Source organism: Stegodyphus dumicola, chromosome 11, assembly GCF_044657685.1.
Source record: "Stegodyphus dumicola isolate Sdum_Otavi_A_Nest chromosome 11, ASM4465768v1".
NCBI classification, from domain to species: Eukaryota; Metazoa; Arthropoda; class Arachnida; order Araneae; family Eresidae; genus Stegodyphus; species Stegodyphus dumicola.
Window position 1 is genome coordinate 66,497,485 of NC_140778.1, and position 27,120 is coordinate 66,524,604.

At 32.1% G+C, this 27,120-nt stretch overlaps 1 protein-coding gene across 2 annotated transcripts in view; it reads left to right on the forward strand.

Annotated features, from left to right (window-relative positions):
* The window catches only part of LOC118205922 (serine palmitoyltransferase 2-like), a 65,870-nt gene that overhangs the window by 22,425 nt on the left and 16,325 nt on the right, over positions 1-27,120 (forward strand). The window contains exons 7-10 of one of the 2 annotated variants that reach the window (XM_085826788.1): positions 5,800-6,019; positions 11,611-11,737; positions 18,427-18,562; positions 24,204-24,333. In XM_085826788.1, coding sequence (XP_085682914.1) covers positions 5,800-6,019; positions 11,611-11,737; positions 18,427-18,562; positions 24,204-24,333 — 613 coding nt within the window. Of the gene's footprint in view, positions 1-5,799; positions 6,020-11,610; positions 11,738-15,832; positions 16,829-18,426; positions 18,563-24,203; positions 24,334-27,120 lie in introns of those variants that run through there. The other variant, XM_085826789.1, reaches the window with a different exon arrangement.

The window sequence follows — 27,120 nt, forward strand, 5'->3', positions numbered from 1 at the left end:
GGCATGCAGAAATTATACTATTAAAAATATGAAACTGTAATTTATGATCTAAAGGGTATCAGAATGTACAAAAAAAAGAGCTTAATATTTATTTTACTTTATTAAACCTTTCTTTCAACGCGTGCATGTGTAAAGCATACATTACACATAGTCGAAATTAGAAAATTGCAACCAGAAAACTATTTGATGTGTATTTGTGATATTTATAATGACAAGGAAATTGATTTAAATTATATCAAAGACGGAGTACATCGAGATGAAATGAAATGCTACATTTAGTAACAAATTATAAGCCAAATAAAATAAAAACATCTGCTCTGAAGATGAGGATAGGGCTGACAGATCAACTTCCAGTTCATTGAGCGTTGCAACCCCCTCCCCCCAACGGCACAGCAGCGTGAAATTGATAAACAGATTTCAGAATGGTTAGAGAGACAAATCATTAAGCCAAGCTGTCGTGATTGCACAAGTAATATCATGCTAAGTAGAAACAAATGCGGTACATTTAGACTATGTCTGGACTTAAACGACACTTAAGACCTGGTGAATCCCTTTCTGAATATTTAATTGCGATCCGTGAAATAGCCAATCACGGTTCTGTTGATGATTCATCAATTCTTGATTATGTAATCAGTGGATCAGAGTAGTAACAAAATTATTTTGTATGGGTGTAAAACTATTTTTGAATTCAAAGAGAAATGAAAAAATCTGCATTCCAGATATGAAGAATGAGGGTTATTCAAGTACCAACACACAAAATAAAGCATGCGATATACCTAATAAGAGTAAAAAAACAAGGTGTTATGACTGTGGAAGTATAGGGCGCGTAATGTATGTGCATTCTTTACAAAAAAAAAAAAAAAAAAAGTTTGTGGCTTTGAGGTCTGGATTATAGATCATTCCGGATAATGGACATCCAGATTACGGACTTTGTACTGTATTAACTTTACAACGCTTTAATAACTTCTTTTACAGTAAACTTTAAAGTAATAAACTCATTACTTAATTAACTGTAAACTAGAGATCATTGCTATTTCTTTAAATAATGAATTCAAATAAGCAGGAAGAAAAAAATATTTAATTATAAAATTAAGCACCATAAGTAACACATGCAGCACAATAATCGCTGGAAATAACTCAAAGAGAATGCAAATATGTAGCAATTCCTTCTTAGCGCACAAAATAAATTGTTCAGTTCCTCAAATTGCTCTCAGGGTAAATCTTAACCTGTAATTGAGCTAACTGCTAAATCTCACTGTTGATTCTTAACTGAATTTCTTAGCTCTGTAACCCGTACTTATGCCCTGCATGGGCTATGGAAACGTTTGGAAGAATTGATCATAGGTCTTCAAAAGTGTTTTGTAAATCATCCAGGAAGTTGCAAAGAAATTGCCAAATGTTACTAAGCCTTTCAGGAACAAAATTATCTATATCTTGCCTTCTAGTTCAGCTATTTTTTTTAATTCCACAGTCTCTTGCAGGGAAAAGATCTCATTCTGTGTAATAAATAAACACTTAAGTATAAGATGTGGCCACAAATTCAGTGAAACGCAGAATAAATTATAAAACTACCATTGTAAAAACAATAACTAAATAAAATAAATAAAACAATGCAAAATACTGTTGCGTGCATACGGGTTCATAGTAAATTTTATGCACATGTCCGATGAAAAGTGAAAATTTATTCTTATCACAACAAATAAATACAAAATGCCTACATGTTCTTAGAGATATTCATACAATATCACAAAATCTCACGGTAGTTATCTTTTAAACTACTAAAATGTTCAACAGAACTTGATTCAAAACAGAGAAAACAGCGAATTAGCTACAGTAAACAACAACTGAATTGAGATGTTTTCCTTTTGTTGAAGCTTTTTAAATGCACGAGAAGCTTCTCTTAATTTCTTGAGTTTTCTAGAAAGCAAAAGAGTACAATTATGCGATATCTGTTTATTAAATGGCCGTGCTCCTGTATTTTTAATTTTTCTCTTCAAATAAGTCTCGTGCTGCATTGCATAGGAATATTAAACAATTTTAATAACAATTCTATTAAAAATAGCATACTAAATAAATACAAAAACTGTAACAATACTGAAAGTCCAAAATACAATCAATAAGGATTAAAATATCTGTAACAATATCAATTGTTTTTTCCTGATTTGTATTTGAATCGCTGCAAATAACTAAAATTGAATTTTGTACCAAGATGTTAATGAATTTCTTACAAATATCATTGAAAAGATGAATGTAACATTTAGTATACATTGTTTTAAAATTGGCATCTATTCACTCTTTTTTGGCAAATTTTGGCTTGTTCTCTATTAATACAAAATTCTTTATATTGCTTTAAAATTGACAACTATTCACTCTTTTTTGGGCAAATTTTCTCTATTAATACAAAATTCTTGCACGACTCAGGTTTTTAAAATTATTAGTAACTTAGTTTTACAGTAAAACTCAAGTGTGTTGCATATGTCTGCATATTATGGAAGATATATTCATTATATGTCGCTCAGTTTGATGGCATTTGTCCATAACTATTTTGATAATGTTAATCAATGCGAAAAAAAATTCCCTTCAAAATAGCTATGGAGTTTTACCAATTTAATGTAACCAAAAGCATATAAATAGGTATTTTCACAGCATTTTAATTAGGAAAAGGCAAATATTTGTTTATAACTTGTGTCTTTAATGCAAAAGTTCATTTATGAACTGTTTATAGGTTTTCTGAAAATGACCAATGCTGCTCCTTACTACTTAAAGGACATCGCTCATTATAAAAGAACATACCAATATAAAATTAAAAATTAGGCTCCAAAATCAAATTTATATGTTTCGTGAATTTTTTTTTTTCCTCCTGAAGAAGAGGGACCTATGTCCAATCCCCCCTCAAAATCGATAGAATTATTCAAAATCTGTACTAAATTAAGGTTGCTTTTTATGCTTAATTTTAAATGGTTGATTAAAATCAAAACCAAGCTGTTTGGTGATCTAATCTCTTTGCAATGTTTCTCTGCCACTTGCTAGATTCTATGATCAGTTTTAACTTTATTTACTGACTTAAAAAAATTATTCTATGATATCTGTGATCATATTAACCAAATTGTTGGTTCATGGAAATAAATATTTTCTGCAATTTTTATATGAACAGACGGGACATCGGCAATTGAATAACAGTAATCAAATGATAACATTAAACACAGTCGTACTTCATATGTCAGACTAGCATCACTTCTTATGCCAGTGATGCTGTCGCGCATCGGTCGACTATCATAATTTATATGTTTAATTTTTATTGTGGCACTGAAAATTGAATGAAGAGTTGTTTAGGCATGTTAGTGAAGCATTATTATTCTTTTTTATATGCGTGGTTTTTCAGGTTCTGTGCATGAATTTTTTTGTATGTGGTTTTAAAAATGACAGATGGTTAAAGTACGGCAGGACCTTCACAGCCAAAGGAAAGTAAATGAAAAATTGACTGATGCTTATATATTATTAGAATTATTAGAAAAGAGCGTTCTTTCTGATTATCAGAACACAAATGATAAAGAGTTCTACCAGTGGATTGAAAGGAGTTAATGATATTGTGGTGGGAGCCATAGAAATGTTGGATTCTGACATAGAAGACAACTATGCACCTGAACAGTTACCGATGGTTATGCACAAATACCAGGTGTGAATATCCAGGCAAACAAGGATATTGCTTGAAGTGCTGTGAAATATACCATAAGTGATATATAGTAATGCAATACTGTTTCCTGCGCAACTGACATTACATTTGCAATGAGTTTAAAATTTCTGTATTTTCATGCTTTTCTATGTATTTTATATAATTTGCTATGTTATATAATCTTTAGAGTTTAGCATTTGATGTGTAGACATACTGCGAAAAAAAAGGGAAGGGGCAGTTATCTCCCGTTCTACTGTGCCGATTGATGAAACTGAACTTGCATTTTTTATGTCCCGAAAGTACGACTTAGGATATGTATTAGATTTATATATAGCGTTGTTCTAATATTTTGACTCAAAATCAGACATTTTCTGAAATATGTGAAATTTTTTCCAGTCTAAGACTCAAATTATGCCAAACTACCAAGTTTTGTAACAATCACACGAGTAGTTTTTAAAAAAAGCTTCAAAATTTTAACTCCTCAAAATTAATTGAGTTTGGTATATATTATACTTATTAACCTCTCTTTTTTTGTTAAACTTATTTGATTCTTCCTTTCACATTTCAAAATTCAGGTTCATTCCAATTAAAATTCATCATTTTTTTATGATTTATTTTTAAAATTTGTATTTTTAAATAATTTTTATAAATCTTTCAAAAAATTTATGAATTGTTATCTAGAAAATTTTTACCACCATCTTAAAGTAGCCATATTTCAAAGCATACCTGCAAAAAATTATAGCTTTTTATTCAAAATTTCCGAAGATAATTATATAGAATTTATATATTGGCACATTCTGAAATTTGGTATATTTGTTGAAAGTGATAAAACATTAAATGTAGTTTAGACACTTTGTTAAAATTATTTCAAAGTAAGGATGATGGGATTTTATTTTGCTCATGCACAGTGTAAAAAGGTAGGAATGAGGTGCCTATTTTCTGCTTTGGCATAATGGAAGGGAAAGGAAAATAGGTTGCCATATATTAAGAAGTTCACCAAGCAGTGGTGTAGCTAGGGTGGAGCAAGGGGGGACATCTGTCTCCGGGCGCAGCATCCAAGGGGCACCAAACTGATGCTACAAAATTTTTTAATGAAATGTTTTCCATTCTTGGCACACAGAAAGGGGCACAAATTCTTCAGATGTCCACGGGTGCTGGGAACTCTAGCTATGCCCCTGTTACCAAGTGAATTGTTCTTGGTGCAAACTGAAAAAAATTGCACCAAGATAAATTTTTTAATTTCTCCTGAAATTGTGCACCAAATTTTACAAAATTTAATATCTAGGCGTAATTTGAGTCCTAGAATCGAAATATGGAAAAAATTTGGTACGTTATTTCAGAAAAAGTCCGATTTTGTGTCAAAATACCTATGTTAGAACAATGCTAAATATAAATCTATTATATATCCTAAGTTGTGCTTTCGAGACATGAATAACGCAATTTAAATTTCTTCAATTAGCCCAGTAGAATGGGAGATATAGAACTGTACCTTTTTTTTTTTTTTTTTTTTTTTTGCATAGTGTGCATACATATTTTTTATAATTTTTGTTTTGCTTCAGAATTTTGAAATGGTAGGAATAAAATGATCAGACACGTTAATCAGTGGCACATGTATGATAGGTTGTACCTGATGGGTCGCTGTTGCTCTAGACCTCTAGAGCATAATTTGCTGCATGGTATAATTTTTAAGAGTTGAGCATTCGATGTGTAGATACATATTTTTTATAATTTTTATTTTGCTTCAGAATTTTTAAATGGTAGGAATAAAATATTCAGACATGTTAATCAATGGCAAACGTATCATAGGTTGCACTTGATGTGCCACTGTCACTCTAGACCATAAGAAAGATGTATTGTAAAAATAAATTGTTTTTTCATTTTTTCTAGTTTTCCTAGTTAAAATACAAGGAACATGTTTAACCATTAAACCAAAATTTTGTAACCTGGCTTCTAAGGATGGAAATATCATTTTCACTGGCAAAAAAATGTGTTGATTTATTTATAGATTTTTGAAAATGCAAATTTTTCTTCTGCAGTGCATAAATCACATATTTTAAATATTCGGAATATGCTTGATTTTATAGCAAAATTATGAGTTTTAAAATATGCTGTTTTATTTCTGCTAGTATGGAAGGCACAATCGTCAATCTTCCTGCATTAATTTCCCTCAAAAAGAAATACCGTTGTTACTTGTATGTAGATGAGGCTCACAGCATTGGTGCAATTGGTGCAAGAGGAGGCGGAGTTACAGATTATTTTGGATGTGATCCTAAAGACATTGATTTGCTTATGGGAACTTTTACAAAAAGTTTTGCAGCTGCTGGTGGCTATATCGGTGGATCTAAGGTAACATGTCACATTAATTTCTTGGTAATGTTGTTTGCGATAAACTGCTTTTAATTATTTTTCTTAAACGCCACCACTAAAATACTAGTTTTAAATTTTAAAAATGTGCATTCTCTTTGCTTGGAATCCTGTAGTGGGCTGGCATCTACATAAAACAATCTTTTCCCCGTTATAAATAAGTTAGTTATTTCTGTACAACTTATTTTAGCCACCGTATAGGAATGGTTTATGTTCATCGGCACTTGAAGACTACCAGAGAATGAATAAACACCCCTTTTTACATCCTTGTATGAAGCAAAGTAGGCATTGTAAACACTAAAAATTTTTGCTATCATATTTCAATGAAAGTATCTATTTTAACTAATTTTTTGCATGAAGAATACATACATATCCTGCATAGCTCAAAAAATGATTAACTGTAGAATGTTGAAATTATGTTTGTGGGACTGTTATAACATCTAGTTATGCACCTCCCTTTTCCATTACAACTGGCTTAAAAGTCCCTACCAACTTTTATTTTTCCAATCTTTTGTGATATAAAAGATTGTCACATTTCTAATTGCAAAAGTAATTTAAACAATGAAAATATTCATGTTTTGACGATGTCAAATTAAAAATAATTTTGGGCAAATAAAGAAATCTAACTATTATTGCGGTCTTCTGATTTCTGTACTTTTATCTGGGAAAGTTTTATACTCGTTATGAAGAAATAAAAATACAGTGAGTATTTTTCCCCCTCTCATACAGCAACAAATGACTGAGGTATTTAATTTCAAAATTTGCACTTTTTGCCCTCGTTTTCAACTTGCTCTGAGGGACAGTCAATTAAGGTAAGAATAGTTAAAATAAGTTTAAATTAATTGCAGTAAAAAATTTGTATTATTTAATAAGCAATATAAGTCAAATTATTATTCTAAAGTCATATGGTGTCCATATCAGATTTTTTCCATTAGTCTTAAAGTCTCAATAGCTTGAAATGCAATTTTTCCTGAAGCCTTGAATTTGAGATTGAAGAAAAAAAATCCACTTATTGGTTCCCAGTTTGTTATTCAAGTGCTGGTTTAAGGGGGGGGGGAAATGGCGTTTGATAGTGCCAGGTCAAATCAAATGATAAGCAAGTAATTTTCCATTTAAATTGTCTTAATTTACTGCATTTCTTGTGTTGTTTGAGTTGTTATGAAAAAACATGCTTTTTCCATTAGCTAGTTCGATCTTTTTATCAGCAGCTTGCTTTAATTTAGGGTTGTAAAAATGTCTAAAACACTGTTTCCAAACCATTTATATTCAATACCAAATCACCCCTATGCTATATTCTTACAAAACTAAAAATAGGTCATAAAATAAGGAATACAAAGTCTATGCAACATTTATTAGAATCACATGATGTGACAAAAACTTCATCCCGACAGAATATAAAAACTCGTATATTATAACATATTTACTTATTATAGATTTTCAACTAAATAAAAATCACCTTTCCTTTCACACTTTTCTCCTGAGTTTATTCTCATCAAAAATTTCAAACCTATTATCAAATGAAATTGAATTCACAATGTTAGTTTCAACTGATAAAACTGTTAAATCATTCATTCTGCTTTTGAACATACTTGAGCATAAGTATTTTTTTGGAACATGAGAATGAATGTTTAAAAAAAAAAAAATTGCTTACTGCCATTGATTTGTAAATTCTTAAAACTGTATCGATATCAGGAAAAATATCAACCAAATTTCAGTCTATAATCTAGTTGCACACGTGCTTGATATTCATGTAGTTTTTCTTCTTGAGCCAGATACTCTTTAAAGTGTGAGATCTCTTCAACTAGATCATCTGAAATATCCTGTGAATAAACTTCACATAATTTTAATGCTTCGCTTATTTCTTCAACAGAGAGTTCACGAAATTGGAAGAGAATATAGAAAATTTCAAACACGCTGTTATATGAACATTTTTGACAGTCCAGTTCAAAATTAATAAATGCATAATTGTAAGCAATGCATTTACTTTGGAATCATTCTTAGCATCGAACAGAACTTCATGATCGTCGCTTTCTCTTTCTGGTATGCTTTTTACTTGCAGTCTAGTTCTGCTTACCTACCATCACCTTGGCCTCTTTTTCATAAATTGTGAAGTTTTCCAAGAAGATGAAATAAGTTTAGGATTAACACAGATCAGAGACTTATCTAATATATGCGTCTTCCAATTGTAGGTGGTTTTTTTTTTTTTTTTTTTTTTTACTAACTACATTGTTTCAGTTCTAAATACTACTCCAAAAAATGGTCATAAATGTAGTTTCAAATCTGGTCAATTTCTTGATTAATTGTGCTGCTTCTGCCTTTGTAATCGTCTTCTCTGAACTGTTAGTTGAGATTGATTTCAAAGTATTGTGACTATCTTTCAAAGACATCAGTAAACCCTTGCAGGCATCATCTCCACATGGCTGTCTTGTGGATAACAGACTCTTTAGCATTATTTGTACACTGTTCTTCCCCCACCACATTGTGGATGCTGAAAAAATGTAGATTTCTTGCAGAAATGTAAAAAGTTTGTAGATTCATTACAACTAACCGTTGAAGCTCTATCTAGATTCTCCAAATGGGCTGGGGCTGAATACGATATAAATTCAGCAGATTTGTTTGCATGCTTAATTCTTGCTTGAAGGCCGGTAGGGGCTCCTGACATGTTTGCAGTTTTATCATATACGATTGGCATCTACAATCATCTAAATCAATTTCAAGAGATGTCAAGGTGTTATTTATAGCAGTGTATGATTTTTGGGGTTTGTGTCCAGTGTTTGATACGAATGTTAAGAATAGCTTTGTTGGTGTTCCACATTCTTGTATCTCACGATGATTGATAACTGTGAGATGTTTGGTGTTGAATCCACAGTTATGGAGAAATGCTTAACTGGCCTTACATTGGCAGATATGATGGCTCTGCATTTATGAGCCATTATGTGTACCACTTCTTTGTGCATCACAGATGAAAGACAATTATTTTTTACTGCTACCCAGTCTCCCATAATTCTTCAGTTGTTTCTTCAAGAATGGATCATATTCAGCCAATAGTTCCACTGCCATTATAAAGTTTCGATTGTGAAATGATCCAAGAACTTTGTCAGCACCTCTCAACTGAAGATTATGAACTTGTTATAATGACAAGGTAATATAATAATACAATATATAATGCTTTGTAAAACTTCTGCCAATATTCCCCCCACCCAATAATCTCTGCACTTAGCATGTTATTTAAATACTTATTGCAAGCCCTTGCTCTGAGAACCGCAGAATTTTTGTGGTTTATAGATCGTTTGTGCTGTTCTTTATGTATTTCAGGTTTTTCCAATTCCTGAATCCTTTATCTGTGCAAAAGGATGTACCTGCTTTGGGTAATAAATGACAAGACCCACAGTCAAATCTGTCATTTATTTCAGAACAGATTATCCATTGTAAGTTTGAAACTTCACTATTCGGAAACTCTCTTCTGAACATTAGTGAACTCAAAATAACGTGTATGATCTTTGTAAACTTGTCTCGAATTCTGAAAATCCGAATCGGCATTTTGAGAACAGTCATTTTGCACAACAAAATCTATGAGTTCATCATTAATAATCCTCTTTGTAGGGTCTTTGTCAAATTTAAAAAACTCAGACAGTAATATTAGTTGATCTTTTCTTTTCTCGTTCATCATGGTTTTCTCCAGCACATTTATCATCATACAAAACCAAAGAACACTTGTCTCCTTTGATGTACTCGGTACATTATCTTTGAATTCTTTAATCAATGGTTTCAGAACAAACACTCTTGATGAAGATGCAATCAATTTTTTTAGTTTTCCTTTTGTGTTCTTTTTTTCTAATCTAACTCCCTCCTCCTTCTTCTTCTTTTTAAGTTCCCATCTCCATAAACCCTTTCTACTATCTGCCATTTGTACATATTAGATATATAATATAGGAAAGTAAAAGAAGAAAGAAAAGAAACCAGAAACAATAAAACTGAAATGAATAAATCTGATATGAACAGAGAAGCTGATAATAAAAAAACTGCAGTAGAACATTGTTTCTAATTATTATAACTCTGACTTACAATAATATCATATATTTTGGTAGCAAAGGATGAATGTATAAATGCGTAAAATATCTTTTGAATCAACAATTGGTTATTTATAATGAAAAATGAGCAAATCAGATATACTTACAATTCCATTCTCAGATAATCAATTAAATAATTGGTGTGTATAACCTGCAGTAGGCCCTTTTTATATTATTGTTCACTGTACTTTCAAACTACACATGTAGATTCGAGTGTATATATTTAAATATAAAAACTGCAAATGATACTGCAGAATGAGGCAGGCAGCACCACCTCTTACTACCATGTGTGCTTCCCTCTGCAGTGAATCACAAAACCAAGCGAGACAATACTATGCCAATGAGATGTGGGAGAGAGACAACTGGCTGGTGCTGCTGCCACGCTTTACTGTTATGAAGAAGAGAAGTAAGAAATTCGGCAAAGCTGATACTCTGTTTTTAGTGGCCATGGAAAAATTTCCTCCTTCAAAAATTTGCCGCTGTAGGCTATATACTGGGTATGTAACTATTTATTAATGAAAGCGGGTTGTTTTATTAAAATGGGTATATTCTTATAATCCAAGAAATAGGAGGGAAAAATTTGTGAGTCTTTCATGTAATAAATGATAATTTTTCAAAAAACTGTTTCTATCCGTTATAACTCTGTGAAGGCTTTGCTATAGTTGCTATTCATAACTGTGTTGAATGTCTACATCAGTATTAATACTCTTTGGGTAGAAGGATTGGATAGTTCATTTCTAAATATGATTTTAAAAATTCTTAACAGTTACAAAAACCAAACATCAGAGGTCAAACATGAGAGGTCATCGGAGGTGAAAGAAAGCAGTATACTATTGAATATGATTTTTAAAATCCTAACACTTCTAAAAACCAAGGTCATCAGAGGTCAAACATGAGAGGTCATCGGAGGTGAAAGAAAGCAGTATACTATTGAATATGATTTTTAAAATCCTAACACTTCTAAAAACCAAGGTCATCAGAGATGAAAGAAAGCTTCGTATACCCCTGATTACCCACCTAAAAGCAAACAGAAAGCTTTTAGATGGGTAATCAGGAGGCTATCCTATGTTTTAGATTAAACTTTAAAGTACTTTCAAATCATCCCTGTCCCTGAGAAAAATTGCCAACTGGTTGGTGATTTTATGAAATGACAGAAAATGCTTGTGTGCTTAATTTTAAGACTTATGAGTACTGTTCTATACATTTCCCAATGTGTAATGTGTATACGAGCCAGTTTTCCTTAAAAAATCCTCTACAAAGGCAACCCTTCTGTTAGGCAGATAGCTCTCGAGGCTTTGCCATAATCACACAAATCCAAAAGCAGAAATTAATGGAACTGCTGAAGTCTCAATGATTCTGGATCTCAGGTTTTGTAGTGTACTCATCAGTTTTATAATTATGTTATAATTTCAAAATATATCATTATTTTTAAATAGTTGTTTGAAGTGATTTATTTATGCCTGCATAATGTTAATTAGAATATTGTTTTTTTTTATTTTCTAGAAATTAATTAGTCATTTGAGAATGAATTGCCATAGCTTTATGTGTGCAACCAGTATGTCTGCTCCTATTGTCGAACAGATTTTAATGGCTATGCAAATCATAATGGGTAAAGATGGAACTGATGATGGTAAGATTTTGCTTACTTTCTTTGCAATAGTCATTGAATATAACCGACTTCTGAATTCAGTAAAAATATGACTATCTGGCATTCAACTTACCACAAACCTTAAAGAACCAGAATACTTTTTAATTGTAGAAGAAAAAATTTCTGCCAACAAAATTTTAAAATGAAAGGATATAACATTATTATAGAACTTGTAGTACTACTAACACGTTGTTGCCAAGAGGTGTGATTTAGTACCAATAATAGATGAGTGTGACTTAACTATAGAATCAAGACATATTTGCTTTGGAATAATGTGAACTGAGTTATTCTTTATAAGCCAGTTTAATTTCTGTAAAAAATAATTTTTTTTTTTTTTTACAAAATTTTGTATTTTTTTCTTAGCATTTTGAAAAGAGGATTTATTATTTGGGACAGCATGAAATGAAGTATTTTCAGAGTTATATGATCCAAACGTCGCACAAAGCCATAATATACAATTCTGAAAACGGATAAACAACAGCAGTGTAACGTGAAAAATTTTGAGCCATTTAAGGTTTTTATATACTATATACATAATACAGGGTTTGTAGCGGTCCTTATAAGTGCTTATAAGTCTTTATATTTGAAAATAAAAATAAAATATAAAGGCCCTTTTAGGTGCTTACTTTTTCTTTAAAGCCCTTATTTTTTGCTTTTAGTGTTTTTTTTTTTTTTTTTAATGAACGCACTATTTTCCCGGTACCAAAGCCGAAGCTAAATAAACAACTTTTCTTCCTAATATGGAATGTCAGATGATGAATCATACTCCCGGAAATAGCTTTTCCCCCTTTCTCTGCATTTACATAACCTTGGTGTGCACGAAGAGTACAGATAGGTGCCCGACGTTGGTCAAAGAATTGCGGAAGCAGTAGAAAATTCCGGTACATTCGGCATTCTTTTCCGCCCACCCAAATACTAAGCACGTTTGAATTTCTATCAAGATCTTAATAATTTGCACTCTTATTCCATTTGGTCAGTTCATATTCATGTTTATTATCATCATTATGCTTATATTATGAGCTTATCTATGAATGTTTATAATAACATAGTTGCAGTAACTGCTGAAGTATAGTAAACTTCCAAAAATGGTTGTGTTTTAACACAGATTTAGCTTTCTAAGGAATAATATTCGGAATGGCTTAAATAAAGGGAAAGTAATCGAATAGTCAAAATAATTTAATTTTTTTTGGCCAGTTCATTATACAGTACGAAGATTGGGAGGTTCTCCCCTTTCTCCGCAAAATCTCGAGTATTGAAACTGTTACAGTTCACTGCAAAACAAGCTACAGACATTTTTTTTTTTTTCAGTTTCCAATCTGGATTGAATAGGACTAAAAGTTCTACGGTCTACCAACCCAAGCGAAGAATGATTCTATTCTGGAAATTTAACGCCGTCTGTTGAAAATTAGAATGAAAAACACCAAAGTTATTTAGTTCTTTATTCTCCCAATACCGGCAGCTGTTGATTTCGATTGCATAATATCACATAGGGAAGAATTACGTCACACATATTGCGCAATAACGTTTGCGATATTGCAGAGATGATTAATTTTGATGTTCTGTCCGAGATTTGTTTATGAACACTTAAGAGAGTTTTACTATGCTTGCTAAGCAGAATATTTTTCAGCTCCATTGGTTTATTTTTATATGATGCACATATCGAAATGTCAAAAGCACTTATTTAGCAGAAAAATCTAAAGAGCGGCTACAGTCTACCCCCCCCCCTCTTCTCTTTTTCAAGTTACGCTCGACTGTCCGAATATTGACCAATTTCAAAGTATACGGGTTAGTTAAGCTTTTACTGTTAAAGGATGACTGCATGAAGCAAATTTCTGTCTTCTGATTTCAGAAATGTTCCGCTTTTTTACTTAAATTACTTGCAATATCTGTTAAGGGAAAACTGATAAAGTCGTTAATTCAGACACCCATAATCCGGACCTTAAAGCTGCAAACTTTTTGCGCATGTGTCGCGTTCACGAATGCGCACAGGCGTTTACGAGTGCGCGTAAGACCTTTACGGCTGCGAATATGTTTTTTCATGCGTGTTTAATGTGTAACGGACGGTATAATCTAAGCAAAAATTATTTAATTCAGTTAATGTTGCAGATTGCTTTGTTCCTTAATCTTCGAATTGGATCCGGCTTATTATTTTTTGTGGACTGTTAGAGCAATTTCATAAAAGTAAGCTTGAACTTTCGATTATGTCAAATAGAATTTCTGATATATATTTACTAATATGTAATTTGTATCTACAAAGCGAAAGTATGTTTTGAAATCCGAAATCTGTTTATCAATTTCACGCTGCGGATTGGAAGTTGATCTGTCAGCACTATCCTTATCTTCAGGGCAGATGTTTTTATTTTATTTGGCTTATAATTCCTTACTAAGTGTAGTATTTCATCTCGATGTACTCCGTCTTTGATATGATTTAAATCAAGTTCCTCGTCTTTAAAATTCGTCTCCGATAGTGAAGAAAGTGACTCAAAGGTTATTGAAAATGAAAAAATTTCGATTGACAAATTAGTCGGTACTCTCGACACAGCAATTATAGGACTTAAACAGCGGAACTTTGTAATTAAACAAGAAATTATGTCTGTTTAATAGAATTAAAGAGAAAGTATTATCACATGAAACGGAGCAAATTAAACAACTTACATTGAAAGAAATGTTTAATAAAGTAACCAAATAAATATTTAGCTTTTTTTTTTTGTAAATTTTGATACCCTTTAGATCATAATTGCTCTTTATTTCATAAATTACGGTTTCATATTTTTAATTTTGTAATTTCTGCATGCCATCTTACCAGATTTAAACTGATGATCTATAATCCGGAAAAATCGATAATCCGGAATCGCCGAAGTCCCGACGAGTCCGGATTAATGACTTTTGACTATACAATGAAAATTTAGAAAATGTTCAGAATTTAGATTTAAATTATTTAAATATCAATATGAGTGGAAAAATAAATTGTATTTATTATTAGGCTCCAAGCGAATACAATAAATATGCGTTTATTATTATTTATTTTTTCTATTTTGAACTGAAATTTCAACATTAAATCTTGTAATATAGTTTAGTTCTGCATAGTTTTTTTTTCTCTCATTGTAAACTAGTTCTGTAAATTAAACTGTTATTTAAAATTTAAAAAAAGAAAAGTAATTATTTTCCATGGTTGAGGTAATGCTTATTCTCTCTTAATAAATACTGCATTTCTCATATTTTAAATTACAAGTCTAATTTTTAAGGTTATGCAGTTGTGTATAATGTAATTAGACAGGTGCTTATTTTTTTTTCTTAAAATGTGCTTGAAAAGTGCTTATAGGTGCTTATTTTTTTAACTAAAATATGGTTGTGAACCCTGTAATATATATCACTTTATTATCCAATTAAATAAATAAACATCTGCTCATTTAAATTTCTGCGAAAGTGATTGGTGAAATTCCCACCAACTTTCACATTTGACGGGATTTAACAATCGAATCAGATGTTTTACTAGCATGCTTAAGGCCTCCAAAATATGGCTGCAACTGAAATGCAATTTTTCTTTTCTTTTTTCTTATATAAATTCCAGGGCTTTGGAGTCGGAGTCGAGTAGATTTTTGGGTAAAAGGAGTCGGAGTTGTAGTCGCTAAAAACCAAGTCGACTTCTACTCCACTTTGTTGAACAGTTTGAAATGAAATTAAAGTGAATTGAAAAAAAAAAAAAAAAAGACAAACTGAGTTAATATTTTTATTTATGGATTATATACATTAACCCCTTAACTGCCGCGGGCGTATATATACGCCTTGCTCGGCCGATGCGTTAACTGCCCCAGATGCACAGCCGATGTGTTAACTTTGCGAATAATTTTAGGTGTAGCAGCGCAAAGCAAATGATAGCAGTTTGGAAGGACGTATATATACGCCTGGGGCAGTTAACGCATCGGCTGAGCAAGGCGTATATATACGCCCGCGGCAGTTAAGGGGTTAATAAATAGTTATTTTCCATTTTATTGACATATTAGTAAATAAATATAATGAAGCAGGATTGACGTGATAATTGATTCATTTAGTTACTAATCTCATTGGTAAATTTAGGTAAGCAGCAAGAACTCCCAAAATTGATGCCATTCTTAAGAAGCGAGCGGGAAAAGGAGCAATGCAATGGAGATATAGTGGTTATTAGGATTAAGAACTTTTTCAGAAAATGTAAATAACTCTAATATTTCACTAACTTCTGTTAGACTGTTGAATGATCTTGCAGAATTGGAAACTCTTCTTTCTATACCATATATAGCCACCAAAAAGCTACAATCTGAAGAATTAACAAGAGGCAAGAATGGAAAAATGTGATGTTTGTTCTTTCTGAAACAAAGGTTTTATTGCAGAAGGAATCATTTCTTCAATGAAGAAAAGAGAAATTAGTTTGCTAGACAATAAGGCCGTGCTGGGTTTAATATATGTAGATCCAGAACACTGAATTTTGTTGGATGACAAACAAATTAAAAAGGCAAAGAAAGCCATCTATGAACTTTCATTAAGAATGAAATTATTCTCAGAACACCTGGAGTATTCAAATCAGGACAGTCAAACTGCAGATATTGCAACTGAGTCTCTATCATCCTCTTCCATTGATGAATTAGATTTTGAGAAATATTTGGATAATATTGAAGAAAAGGCTAAGGCAAGCGAATAAAAATAAATAACCAAGAGCCTTTAGATATAAAAGTTAAAAAATACAAACAAGATTTATACATGGCCTTTGAAGAAATAGATAAATATGATTGCTCTTGCAAGACCCCTCTTTTAGAACTTATAAAAATCTATCCTGAGAAGTTAAAAGGAAGTAGCCCTAACAGTGACAGCTCTTCTTCCTACTCAAGTCAGTGTGGAAAGACTCTTCTCAATTCAGAAGTTTATCAAATCGGATCTATGGTCCTCTAACAAACAAGATCTTCCCGAAGTTTTACCGTTTCTTAGAAATTACTAATGCCAGTTTTTCCATTTCATAATAAATGCTAATTAATATAAAAAATTTGCTGTGCATCAATTTCTTTCTGTAGCATTTTCTTTTATATTAAAAAATAAGCTGTACTCATGTGTATATGTTTACATATATATATGAAGGAGTTTACATATATATGAAGCAGTCAGAGTCGGTCATTTTCCCTATCGACTCAACAGCCCTGATAAGTTCAAAGGCAGGCTTTTGATACTCAAATTGGTAACAGATAAAATTACTGTTTTTATAAGTTTAGAGGAGAAATTGCAGCAATGCAATCAGTTTTCACATTTCAGCACTTTTGTACAGAAAGTATAGATTGTGCAGGTTACTTGATGTGCTGAATTCATTAGGATTTTGCTCATCATTCACAGAAGCATGCATTTTGAAATGTTCTCCACCATCCAATCAATTCTGACTCTTAATGAAGAAGCACTTTCTTAAATGGTTTATTATAATGCAGACTTCAGTGTGTGAACTACTGATGGATATAACACATTCCATCCAACTCCATCAGCACAAGACCCATAAGACACTATAACCAGAAAGATGATATACCAACCCTCTGGATGACCAACCTGGTCCATCCAGAGGAAAAATGAGAAAGCAGTCCTGAACCTTATGCATGTATTAACTTCATATTCTAATTCATTGCAGCACATTTTATCCTTTACATCCCCTTTTTATTGACTGCTCAAATTCACTTTTTTGCTCGTGACAATAATCTGAAACTCCATTCATTCTTTTTAAGATGAAGGTAATCCCAGAAATGTTGGAAACCAGCCTGACATAGAATTTTATATCACCTAAAAACATTTAGTTACTTTGGTTTAAGAACTTTTTCTATGTAAATAAAATTTGTTTTGAACATATTTTTCTTCATCAGTACTTCCATATTAATTCTACATAACAAATAGTGGCCAATGTGATGTAAACATACAAACCTAACAAATGACCACTTACATAGTACCTCATTGATGTTCGACAATTTACAGTACAAAATTAGCCCACTGTACCACCATTTCACTCAAAAAATTAAAGTTTTATTTACCATTTGCAGATGTAGCAAATAGAGTAATGCAATTTCCTATCCTGCAGATGTCGCAAGGAGAGTAACGCGGTCCCTATAAACATATATGACAAACTAAAATAGCTTTTTTGCTTAACTTGAAATTTTTCACTAACATGTTCTCTTTGAATGAGGCATGACTTCAGTTAGAGATACAGCATCAGTTGAATAATTACCAAAAATGTTTTACAAACAGTTCATATACAAACTTTTGCATTTTTCTAAATAAAAAGCTGTGAAAATGCCTATTTATATGTGTTTGATATTTTCATGTAAAATTAAATCCCATTGTTATTTTGAAGTATATTTTTCCCCGTTATTGAATGTTATCATTCGGTTAAAGTTGTATAAATAGCTGTCAACAGATGTGATCACATTATGTGGTGCCTGCTATTCGTACATATCATGGCTACCATGTTTCACACTTTCGCAAACAATTAATTACTGCTGCATCTCATTAACAGAAAAGAACCTTTTTAAAGTCTAGTATAATGCTATGGGAATGATTTCTTAATCTGCAGAATATTTTTTGAAAAATAAAACTTTTTGTAGTAATGAAACGAAAAATGCTCAGACTTCCCCATGTTCATTCATAGATCTTTGTCCCCCTTTTTATTATAGGAATAAAGAGAATTCAGCAACTCAGAAGGAATACACATTATTTTCGTAAAAAATTAAAGCAGAAAGGATTTATTATTTATGGTAATGAAGATTCTCCTATTGTACCTCTGATGCTGTATTTCCCATCAAAAATAGCGTAAGTATAATAGTGTTTAATAAAATGTAATTTTTTTTTGGTGCATCTTAACAGACAGTTTGCAGTAGTTATTTCGCAAAATATTTGGAAATGTTGTACCTGATTTATGTTAATGGTTTAACCCTTTCTGGCACAGTGTGCCCACTCTGCGCACACCTAAAATATTCTCTGTATACACACAGGAAAATTAAATGGAAAAGGATTTATAGGTTACCTTGAACCTTCTTTATTTATACTAGATGGCAGCACAACACAAACCAGTCCATACATTTTAGCCATATTTATTTTTCAAAGACGCTCATTTTTCAAAAAACAACAACAACAACAAAAAAAAAAAGATATAAAAGGAATTGTTTGAAAAGAAATTTCTATTTTATTTTCTCGGCTATATGCTGATCTCTTTATTCTATATTAGTTTAATTTTTACCTTGAAATTTTGCCTAAAATCGAATGGCGAACATCTGTTTTGCCCAGAGTGGGATCACTGAAACACCAGGACCAGACTAACAGTTTTATCTTTGTTTCAGTGAAGTATTTTGTATGGTGACCTCATTCTCAATAGAAAGGTGGGTCCACTTCTGTGTTTTTTTCCCTTCGTTTTTTTGGAGGGGGAAGTTTGGTTATGAACTAAGAAATTGTTGGAGTGTTTTTCTAAAGGTTGGGCGAAATGTTATCAGTCAGCTATTTTGTTTGTCACTAAAGCAGTTCTCTGTTTTTTTTTTTTCTTCTGCTTTTGTTGAAAGAAGTTTTGTTACCTCTACATTTTGCTATTTTTGAGATGTAGATGTTTATTAAATTTTTTTATAGTTTATATTTTCTTAACTGTACATATGATATAATATTAGATTTTTTAATTATTTTGCAAATGGATCAGAGAGCGCTGACCATTTCTGAAGCACTTAAAGTGCTAAACAAATATTCTTCGGATAGTGAATCTGATACGGATCCCGGTACATGTGAAAAACATGCAATGTTGGGTTGTGCTTTTTTAAAGGTGCTGTAACTTGCTTCGAAATGTATGACCTTGAAAAAAATATATACAAAAGTGTAAATATGTTATGTAAATATCATATAGCTGAGTTACCTTTTTTTCATTCATGTTCATGTAAGCTCAGCATGTTCATGTAAGAAGAGCTTTTTAGGAGGTGTAGAGTAGCAGGTCTCCCCATGGTGCATCTGGGTAATGCTAAATCTGCTACGGTAATCAGAATATAATGTTTTTAATTGTATGCAAAATATTTTACTGTATTATGTGCTTCCCAGCAATACTTGCTTCAGCGCTCTTTTTGAAACTCTATTGTTTCAGTGAGCCTGCTTCAGACACACGCACAGAATTAAAACGGTAAAGTGCTATCTTTTCAAAATTTTACTTGTGTATTCCTCTGTTGATTTTAACAGCAAACAGGCACAGGTCCTTCATCAGAAGGAAAGAAATTTACAACAAAGGGAAAATCACAGTTGTACTTATATCCACAGAAAGTAAAACGAATGAGAAGGTATTGCCATCTGTCAGTAGAAATAATAATGAAAATTGAAAAATTAAGTTGACAGGATTTTGAAAGTATTATGAAGGACTGGATTGGAATTTAAGTCATTAACTAAGCAAGATAAATCATTGTGAATATGAAAAACTTCAAGAAAATCCAATTCATTAACAGAAGGTGCTTTTGGGATAACTTTAGGCATAGTTTCCCTTTAACAGATGGCCCTTGCATGCTTTACCCTATTTAAAAAATTTGTCCTATGTGCGAAATTACAAATATTTTAATGTGCATAAATGTATGTTTACATTTAGCCATCGGTTGCAAACTTTTGACTTAAAACATATTTTTGGATACATTCATTATCAAATTCACATTTTATATTAAATATATTTTGGCAGAGCATTTAATACCCCTCTTAGCAATCTTACCTAATTTAATAATTATCTGATAATATAATAAATTACAACTATCCATTTTATATTTAAGCACTAACTTCATTGTCATCAGATTGCAGTGTTGATTGTCTTACTGTGCATACCAGCAGGGCTTCATTTGTTGAAACAGTTAAAATAACTAACTGATCTAAATTCACAAATACCTGAAATTTGCACATTGCAAGGAAATCCAAAATATATTGAAATACCAATTAAAAGCATTATTGATGCTTTTTCTGTGTGATTAAACTGTTTTAAAATTAGTGACCACTCTTCATTCTTCTCTCCTTTTATTTTGGATTAGATTAAGAAATAAAAGTTAGCTATGTTTCATTCAGTATATGCACTGTACAACAAAAATTTTCATTCATAAATTTGTATTACATTTTGTCATCAATATAAATGTTGCTAAATAAAATTTATCTAAAAAAGAGCAAGAACTTTATTTTGATATTTTTTCAATACAACTCTGTTAATTACTGATGTTATTTTTATGTTTGTGGAAAAAAAGAAACAGCTAAAAATAGTGATTTATACTCTTTTGCAAAAATATCGAAGCACCAAAAAGGACTTTTGCAATCGTGACGAAATTTGGTATGCAAAAACATCTTGGTCGAACATGCAAATGATCAAAGTTTCAAGGCATATGAACAGGAATTGCGATCATAATGCACATTTCTAGTGTGCAATTCGCAAAGTATAAAACCAGTAACAGAAGTGGAAAAATTGCCTTTCCTTTCCTTTCCTTTTTTTTTTTTTTTTTCCCTGCCTATGTAATTCCGTAAAGAAGCAACTAAAGATGCCATTATGATGATATCGAAGACCTAACAGACAACGACTTTGAACCTGTTTGCACTTTAGGGTTGTGTGAAGCTGTGTGGTCATACTGAGCAAATAGGCTGCCACCGCAGCATACAGACATTGCTGTTCAAAGATGTTGGCAGCAATGGTTGCTACAAAGGAAATTGTCGATGAAATGAATGGCTCTGGAAGGCCAAGGAGCACAAATGCGAGGCAATATAAGATGATTGTTTGCCAGGCCCGAACCGCCCCAACGGTATCATTGTCGACTATTCAATGCACTACAGCCACGGCTATACCTCCCATGGTACCGTCCACCATCTCACGGCACTTGTCTGAGGTGGGGTTACGTTCACAAAGGTCTTTAAGGCGTTTGTCTTTCACCCCACAACATTGGCGGAGTCGTCTGAAGTGGTATCACCAGACTGGCATTGTATAGTGTTCAGCAATGAATTCCGCTTCGATCTTGAAGTAGATGACCACTGTGTTCGTGTCTGGAGAGGACGGGGCCAGCAAACTTATTCAGCCTTTGTTTTACAAAGGTATACAGCCGTAACCCCTGGTGTGGGGCACTATTTTTTATGAAAGCAGGTCATCTTTAGTCATCTTTCTTACACCTCAACGATATGTTGATACCATCCTGCGGCCGGTTGCATTACCCTTCATGGCACGTCATCATGAGGCCATTTTCCAACAAGATAATGCCAAGCCACATACCGCTTGAATATCTCTGGACTGTCTCCATATGGTTGATACTCTTCCTTGGCCAGCAAGGTCTCCAGACCTTTCACCAATCAAGCATGTCTGGGACATAGTAGGCCGCCAGATTCGGGCACCGCAAATTATCACAGATCTGGAGCGACAACTGATGAATGCCTGGCAGAATGACATTAGGAACCTCTACCATTCCTTGCCTCGATGAATTCAAGCATGCTTTGCCGCCAGGGGCAGTTCAATCAACTACTAATTTGAACACTCAATGGATGATTCTGAGCCATGAACAAGTACTATGACCTTGATTTTTTAATCATTTTATTATCTGTGTATGAGCTATACACATATTCAATTTCGTAAAAAACCAACCACTTTCTTCATGGTGCTTTGATTTTTTTGCAAAAGAATGTATTTAATCCCCAGCGCATGTTAAAGTATTATGTGAATGTCAGAAAATGTATTTTACTTAAAAGAGTTTGATATTTGAAGCATAAAATAAAAATAACAAATACATTATTGAGGACATAAAAAAGGAATATACAGTTTTTCTGTTTTATACCAGTTAGTCATAAGGAAACTGAGTTTTAAAGCATTTTATATTTTTGTGATATTTTGACATATTAAAAGTCTCTTAAGGTATTTATCTTCTTTAACATAAACATTTTTCTAAAATCTATATTTTTGTAGTCCAGTAGCTTGGAAATTTATAAAACAAATTCATAATCAAAATTGCTGTTGCAAGTTATCGAAAGCTAATCAAGATGTGATTTATGCAGAAATATTACTAAACTAACAAACCACTAAGTACCCATCCAGCAATGAATTTTTTTGTCTGGAAGTCTCCCTGCTTTTTGATTTTGGCAGAATTGTCATGTGTGGAACTACTACCACACATGGCAAGGTAACATGCTCTGGATATAAACAAAGGTATCACACCAGCTTCGGCTGCCAAAGCTCAGCTGTAGTGGAAACAGGCATCTGGTTCTGTTCAGTCACCATGATAAGAAAAGAACCCGATTGACTGATAAGCATCTACAATCCATGATGAAGATAATTTCTATACTTTTGTCCAAGGCTACCGTCTTTATCAGAATCGAAATGTCATCAGGTATCAAGCTGTAGTAAGAAGTAAATTCATAAAATTTTTACATACAAATATTTGTAGTTTTATTTATGTGTCAAAGAAAAATTGAATGAAGAAAGGAAAGGGACTAGGTTGCTATTTTATATTCTCAAGTTTTATCCCACATGGAAAATTTTCTCTGAAAATTGAAAAAGCATCCATAACTTGTTTAATTTTTTATTGAACTTAAAAAAGTAAGTTTTCAGTGTTAAGTTAAAGATGTTAGAACTATTTTAAATGAATGACAGTCTGGAAGTTTAATATTTAGCTGTCAGTTCTTTGGATTTCAGATGGAAAATAAATCGGAATTTTTAGTCCAAAGGGGCTTTGTCCCCGAAGGACTTTGGTTTTTGTTTTGCATCAAATCACTCTGAATGTCTGTTTCACTTTTGGAACTGTTGTAACCAAATATTATCGCCCTGTATTATATTAGAAGAAATTAAATAATGAAGAATCTGCATAAATGTATGTATGTTTCTCTCATTATGATAAAACAACGGTACCTACAGCCATCCAATTTTGAATGCCGTAATCCTACTGTGAATATGGGCATCTGGAAGCCCAAATCTGAAATTTGTTTTATTATCGATTTCCTATTTTGTAAAACTTTAATGAATTTTTGATTAACAAACTCAAGGATTTCGAAGCGAGCAAATGGCTTTGAAAAAAATTTTCTGCAGAGAAAACATTTTTATCTCCAGCACGTCAGGCTGTGTGTCGGAATTTCTAAAGGGTATGCTCAGTTTAAAATTATTTTGTGATATTGCTCTTGAACTGAATTTTATAGTTTAAGTGCGAAGAATAGGATATATAATAAATAAAGGTAACACACAAAATGTTAAAAACATGCCCCTTTGGACTTAATTTAAAATCTGAAACCTTTCAGATTCTCTTTTCTTGTTTTCTTTTGCAGCGTATTTATTATTATATATATATGTATGAATAAGTATTTAATAAACAAATGATTTTATTTATGTATTTATTGCTTGTTTGTTTCGTAACCTGCAGTGTATTTTCATGTCAAGGCAATGCAATATGAGTAAAAGAGTACAAGTATTAATTTTATACATTTATCTTATAAATAGGGAGTTTATTCGGCAGTTACTGAAAGGGGGAATAGCCACTGTTGGTGTTGGGTTTCCTGCAACAACTTTGACAACAGCTCGAGCGAGGTTTTGTATTTCAGCAAGTCATACAAAGGAAATGCTAGACAAAGTGAGTTTTCGTTATTACATTTACTTTGCTATAAAAAAAAATATTATTTTTTTTTTTTTTTTTTTTTTTTTTTTTCTTTTCTTTTAACTGTGGAGTGAATTCATTTGAATTTAAGATTTTTACTGTAATCTTTCATTTTATTATGAAATTTTTGTATAATCCTTTGAAAGTTATTACTATTATACCCATATGTAATAAACATTTGCATTAGGTAAATCTAAATAATTAATTTTTAATATTAGGTGGAAAAAAAGATTTTTTTTCCTATACTTTTTGTGATGTCTTTTCAGGCTCAAGATGGGCAAAATTTCTCTTTTATGGGATTGGATCAGAACCGATTTGCTCATTGAACTGAATCGGTTCTTTTTATGATTCACTACTCACTAATAATAACCTTAATGAAAAATGTCAGAAATGGTTTGAAGGATGGCGGGAAGAGCAAAAAGAATCGAATCAATATCTGACTTTCTTAACTGATTTCTTTCAGAGGTAGTTTTGTGATTCCCATAACCTTCTTTTTACACAAAACTAACAATAAAATTTCAATAAAAAAAAAAAAAAAAAAAAAAAAAAAAAAAAGTTCTTTTCTTCCCTAAAATGGAAATTGAATTTTTCTGACACATTCCCAACAAGAGTTCTGCTCTTTTATCATAATTAAGGTGTTTGTTACTTAAAGTGAATCAGTTCGTGAACGATAACTACATTCATATTCCTGGCATGCTTCCAACAGGAACTCTGCATTAAAAGAGCTGTTTCTGGAATCTTCATTCATTCAGTAAAGTGAATCTGTTTTGGACTGAGTCATCCAACCCCATTTCAGAAATGAAGCAATTTTTTTTCAGTTGCTGTTGATGTTTTCTGTATCTGTCATATTATCTGTTATCGCACAGGAGTAGTTTTGTTTTTTACATAAAGTAGGCTTCACTTGCCATAAAGGAATCTTAGTGGCTGAGAGGCAACATATAGTTTTGATTTCTAGTTCATACAAGCAAGATGCTTTTAACAGTGCTGGCTAAGATTAATGGATAAATCTTTACCTTTATTTTGACGGCTTGGGAATAAATATTTGAGATATTTCTGCATCCTGGAAAGCTCTTTATGAGACTTCTGTTAGCATGTAAGCCTTAATTGTGAGCGACTTTTTTTTCAACCTGTAATGGGCCATAAAAAAAGACGAGTGAAGATAAAAATGAATTTATTATCAAAAGTTATGGCTGCCTAGATGGGATAGTGGTTAGTGTTGCCAACAGTTGTACCAAAGGGCCTGGATTTGAATCCCAGGAAAGGCATAGTTGTAAGCATATAGTGTCTGTGCTGCAAGGAGGAGACTCAAATTGGACAACAATGTTATGATTAGGAGAAAATGTCTTAGCTTCAGACAGGGTCACCAGAGTTTAAAACATCGTCATTAATATGTCGGTGGTGGTAGGGGCGGGAGTCACTTGGACTGGCCCATGATTGTTCTTCCTTGGAATTCTATCTGGGGTGGAAACTTAACCATTAGCTAGATTCATCAGTACCTCAATCACCTATGATACTATGAAGATGCTTCTACCTGTTCCAAAAGTTATATACAAACATGGTTACATTTTGATAAAACCATTGTAAAGGTTGTCATGTCGGTGAACAAATTTTTGGATTCCCTGTTTAAAGAATTTTCTCACTGATGTGAAATGGGCTTGAATGGTATTTTGAAACACTTCATTGGTCTTGAATCTTTGGCTTCTTAGCCAAGCCATGCAGCACTGAGTCAGGACTATACTTCTGATGTTCAACCACATCCCACTTTAATGGTTTAGTACTTTTGGGGCAGTTCATCTGCAGCTGATTTGCTATGGCCCATTTTGCCATCTAGAAGAAATAAAATATTTAATAAAGGGTGCTTTATAATATATATAAAATTGTTTACAAATGTGGTATATAAAAGAATTACTCAGAATTAGTTAGAAAGCTATGTCAATATCAAATACAGCAAAATGATCATGTTTCATAATTAAGAGCTAAACTTCTGAGGTATTCTGTTATGTTATTTTTGAAATTATGCAAATATCATGTTTACATGATTTGTCAAAATGTCTTGAAATTTTAATCAATCGGGTAAAAAAAATCACATTTTTCCTAAAACCCTAATTAAAAATGGAATTAGCACATTATCTCTTAAAATTAATAAATATATAGGTAGATGTACTAACAAGTTATTTTTTATGGCATGTGTAATGATATATTTATATGAAATTGTAAATACAAAAGCATTATATATATATTATTCCAAGGATTTTAATTTAATGAATATGCTGAAATGTAAAAATTAACAGACCATCTGGTTCTTTAAATGGCAGAAGTTATTTTACATAATTTTGGTTGTTGAGCAAATTTTTTGCATGCAGTTTGTTTTAAAATGCTTGCAACAAACCGAGTTTTAATATAAAATAAAACTCAACATTCAAATTTGTTAATTATATAAAGACCTTTCAGTATTATCTCAGAAATGGTCCACTTATTTTGAAATCTCAAAATAATTTCCTTTTTATCATGAATATTATATTATGTTTAATTTTAATATTATTGTGGTGATGGTTTACACCATAACTCAAGAATATTTGCCTTTTTGACATTTGCATGCATACCCATGCGTGCTTGTTGTAGTGCAAGTATGAAGACTTGAACTTCTTGCGAAGGGACTCGCTTTGCACTTGTACTTCACTATTTCACTATTCCTGCTTGTTCATGGTCAACTTATGGCGTTGCCTTACCATCATGTATTTAGCTTTGTATTTTACCATTTAA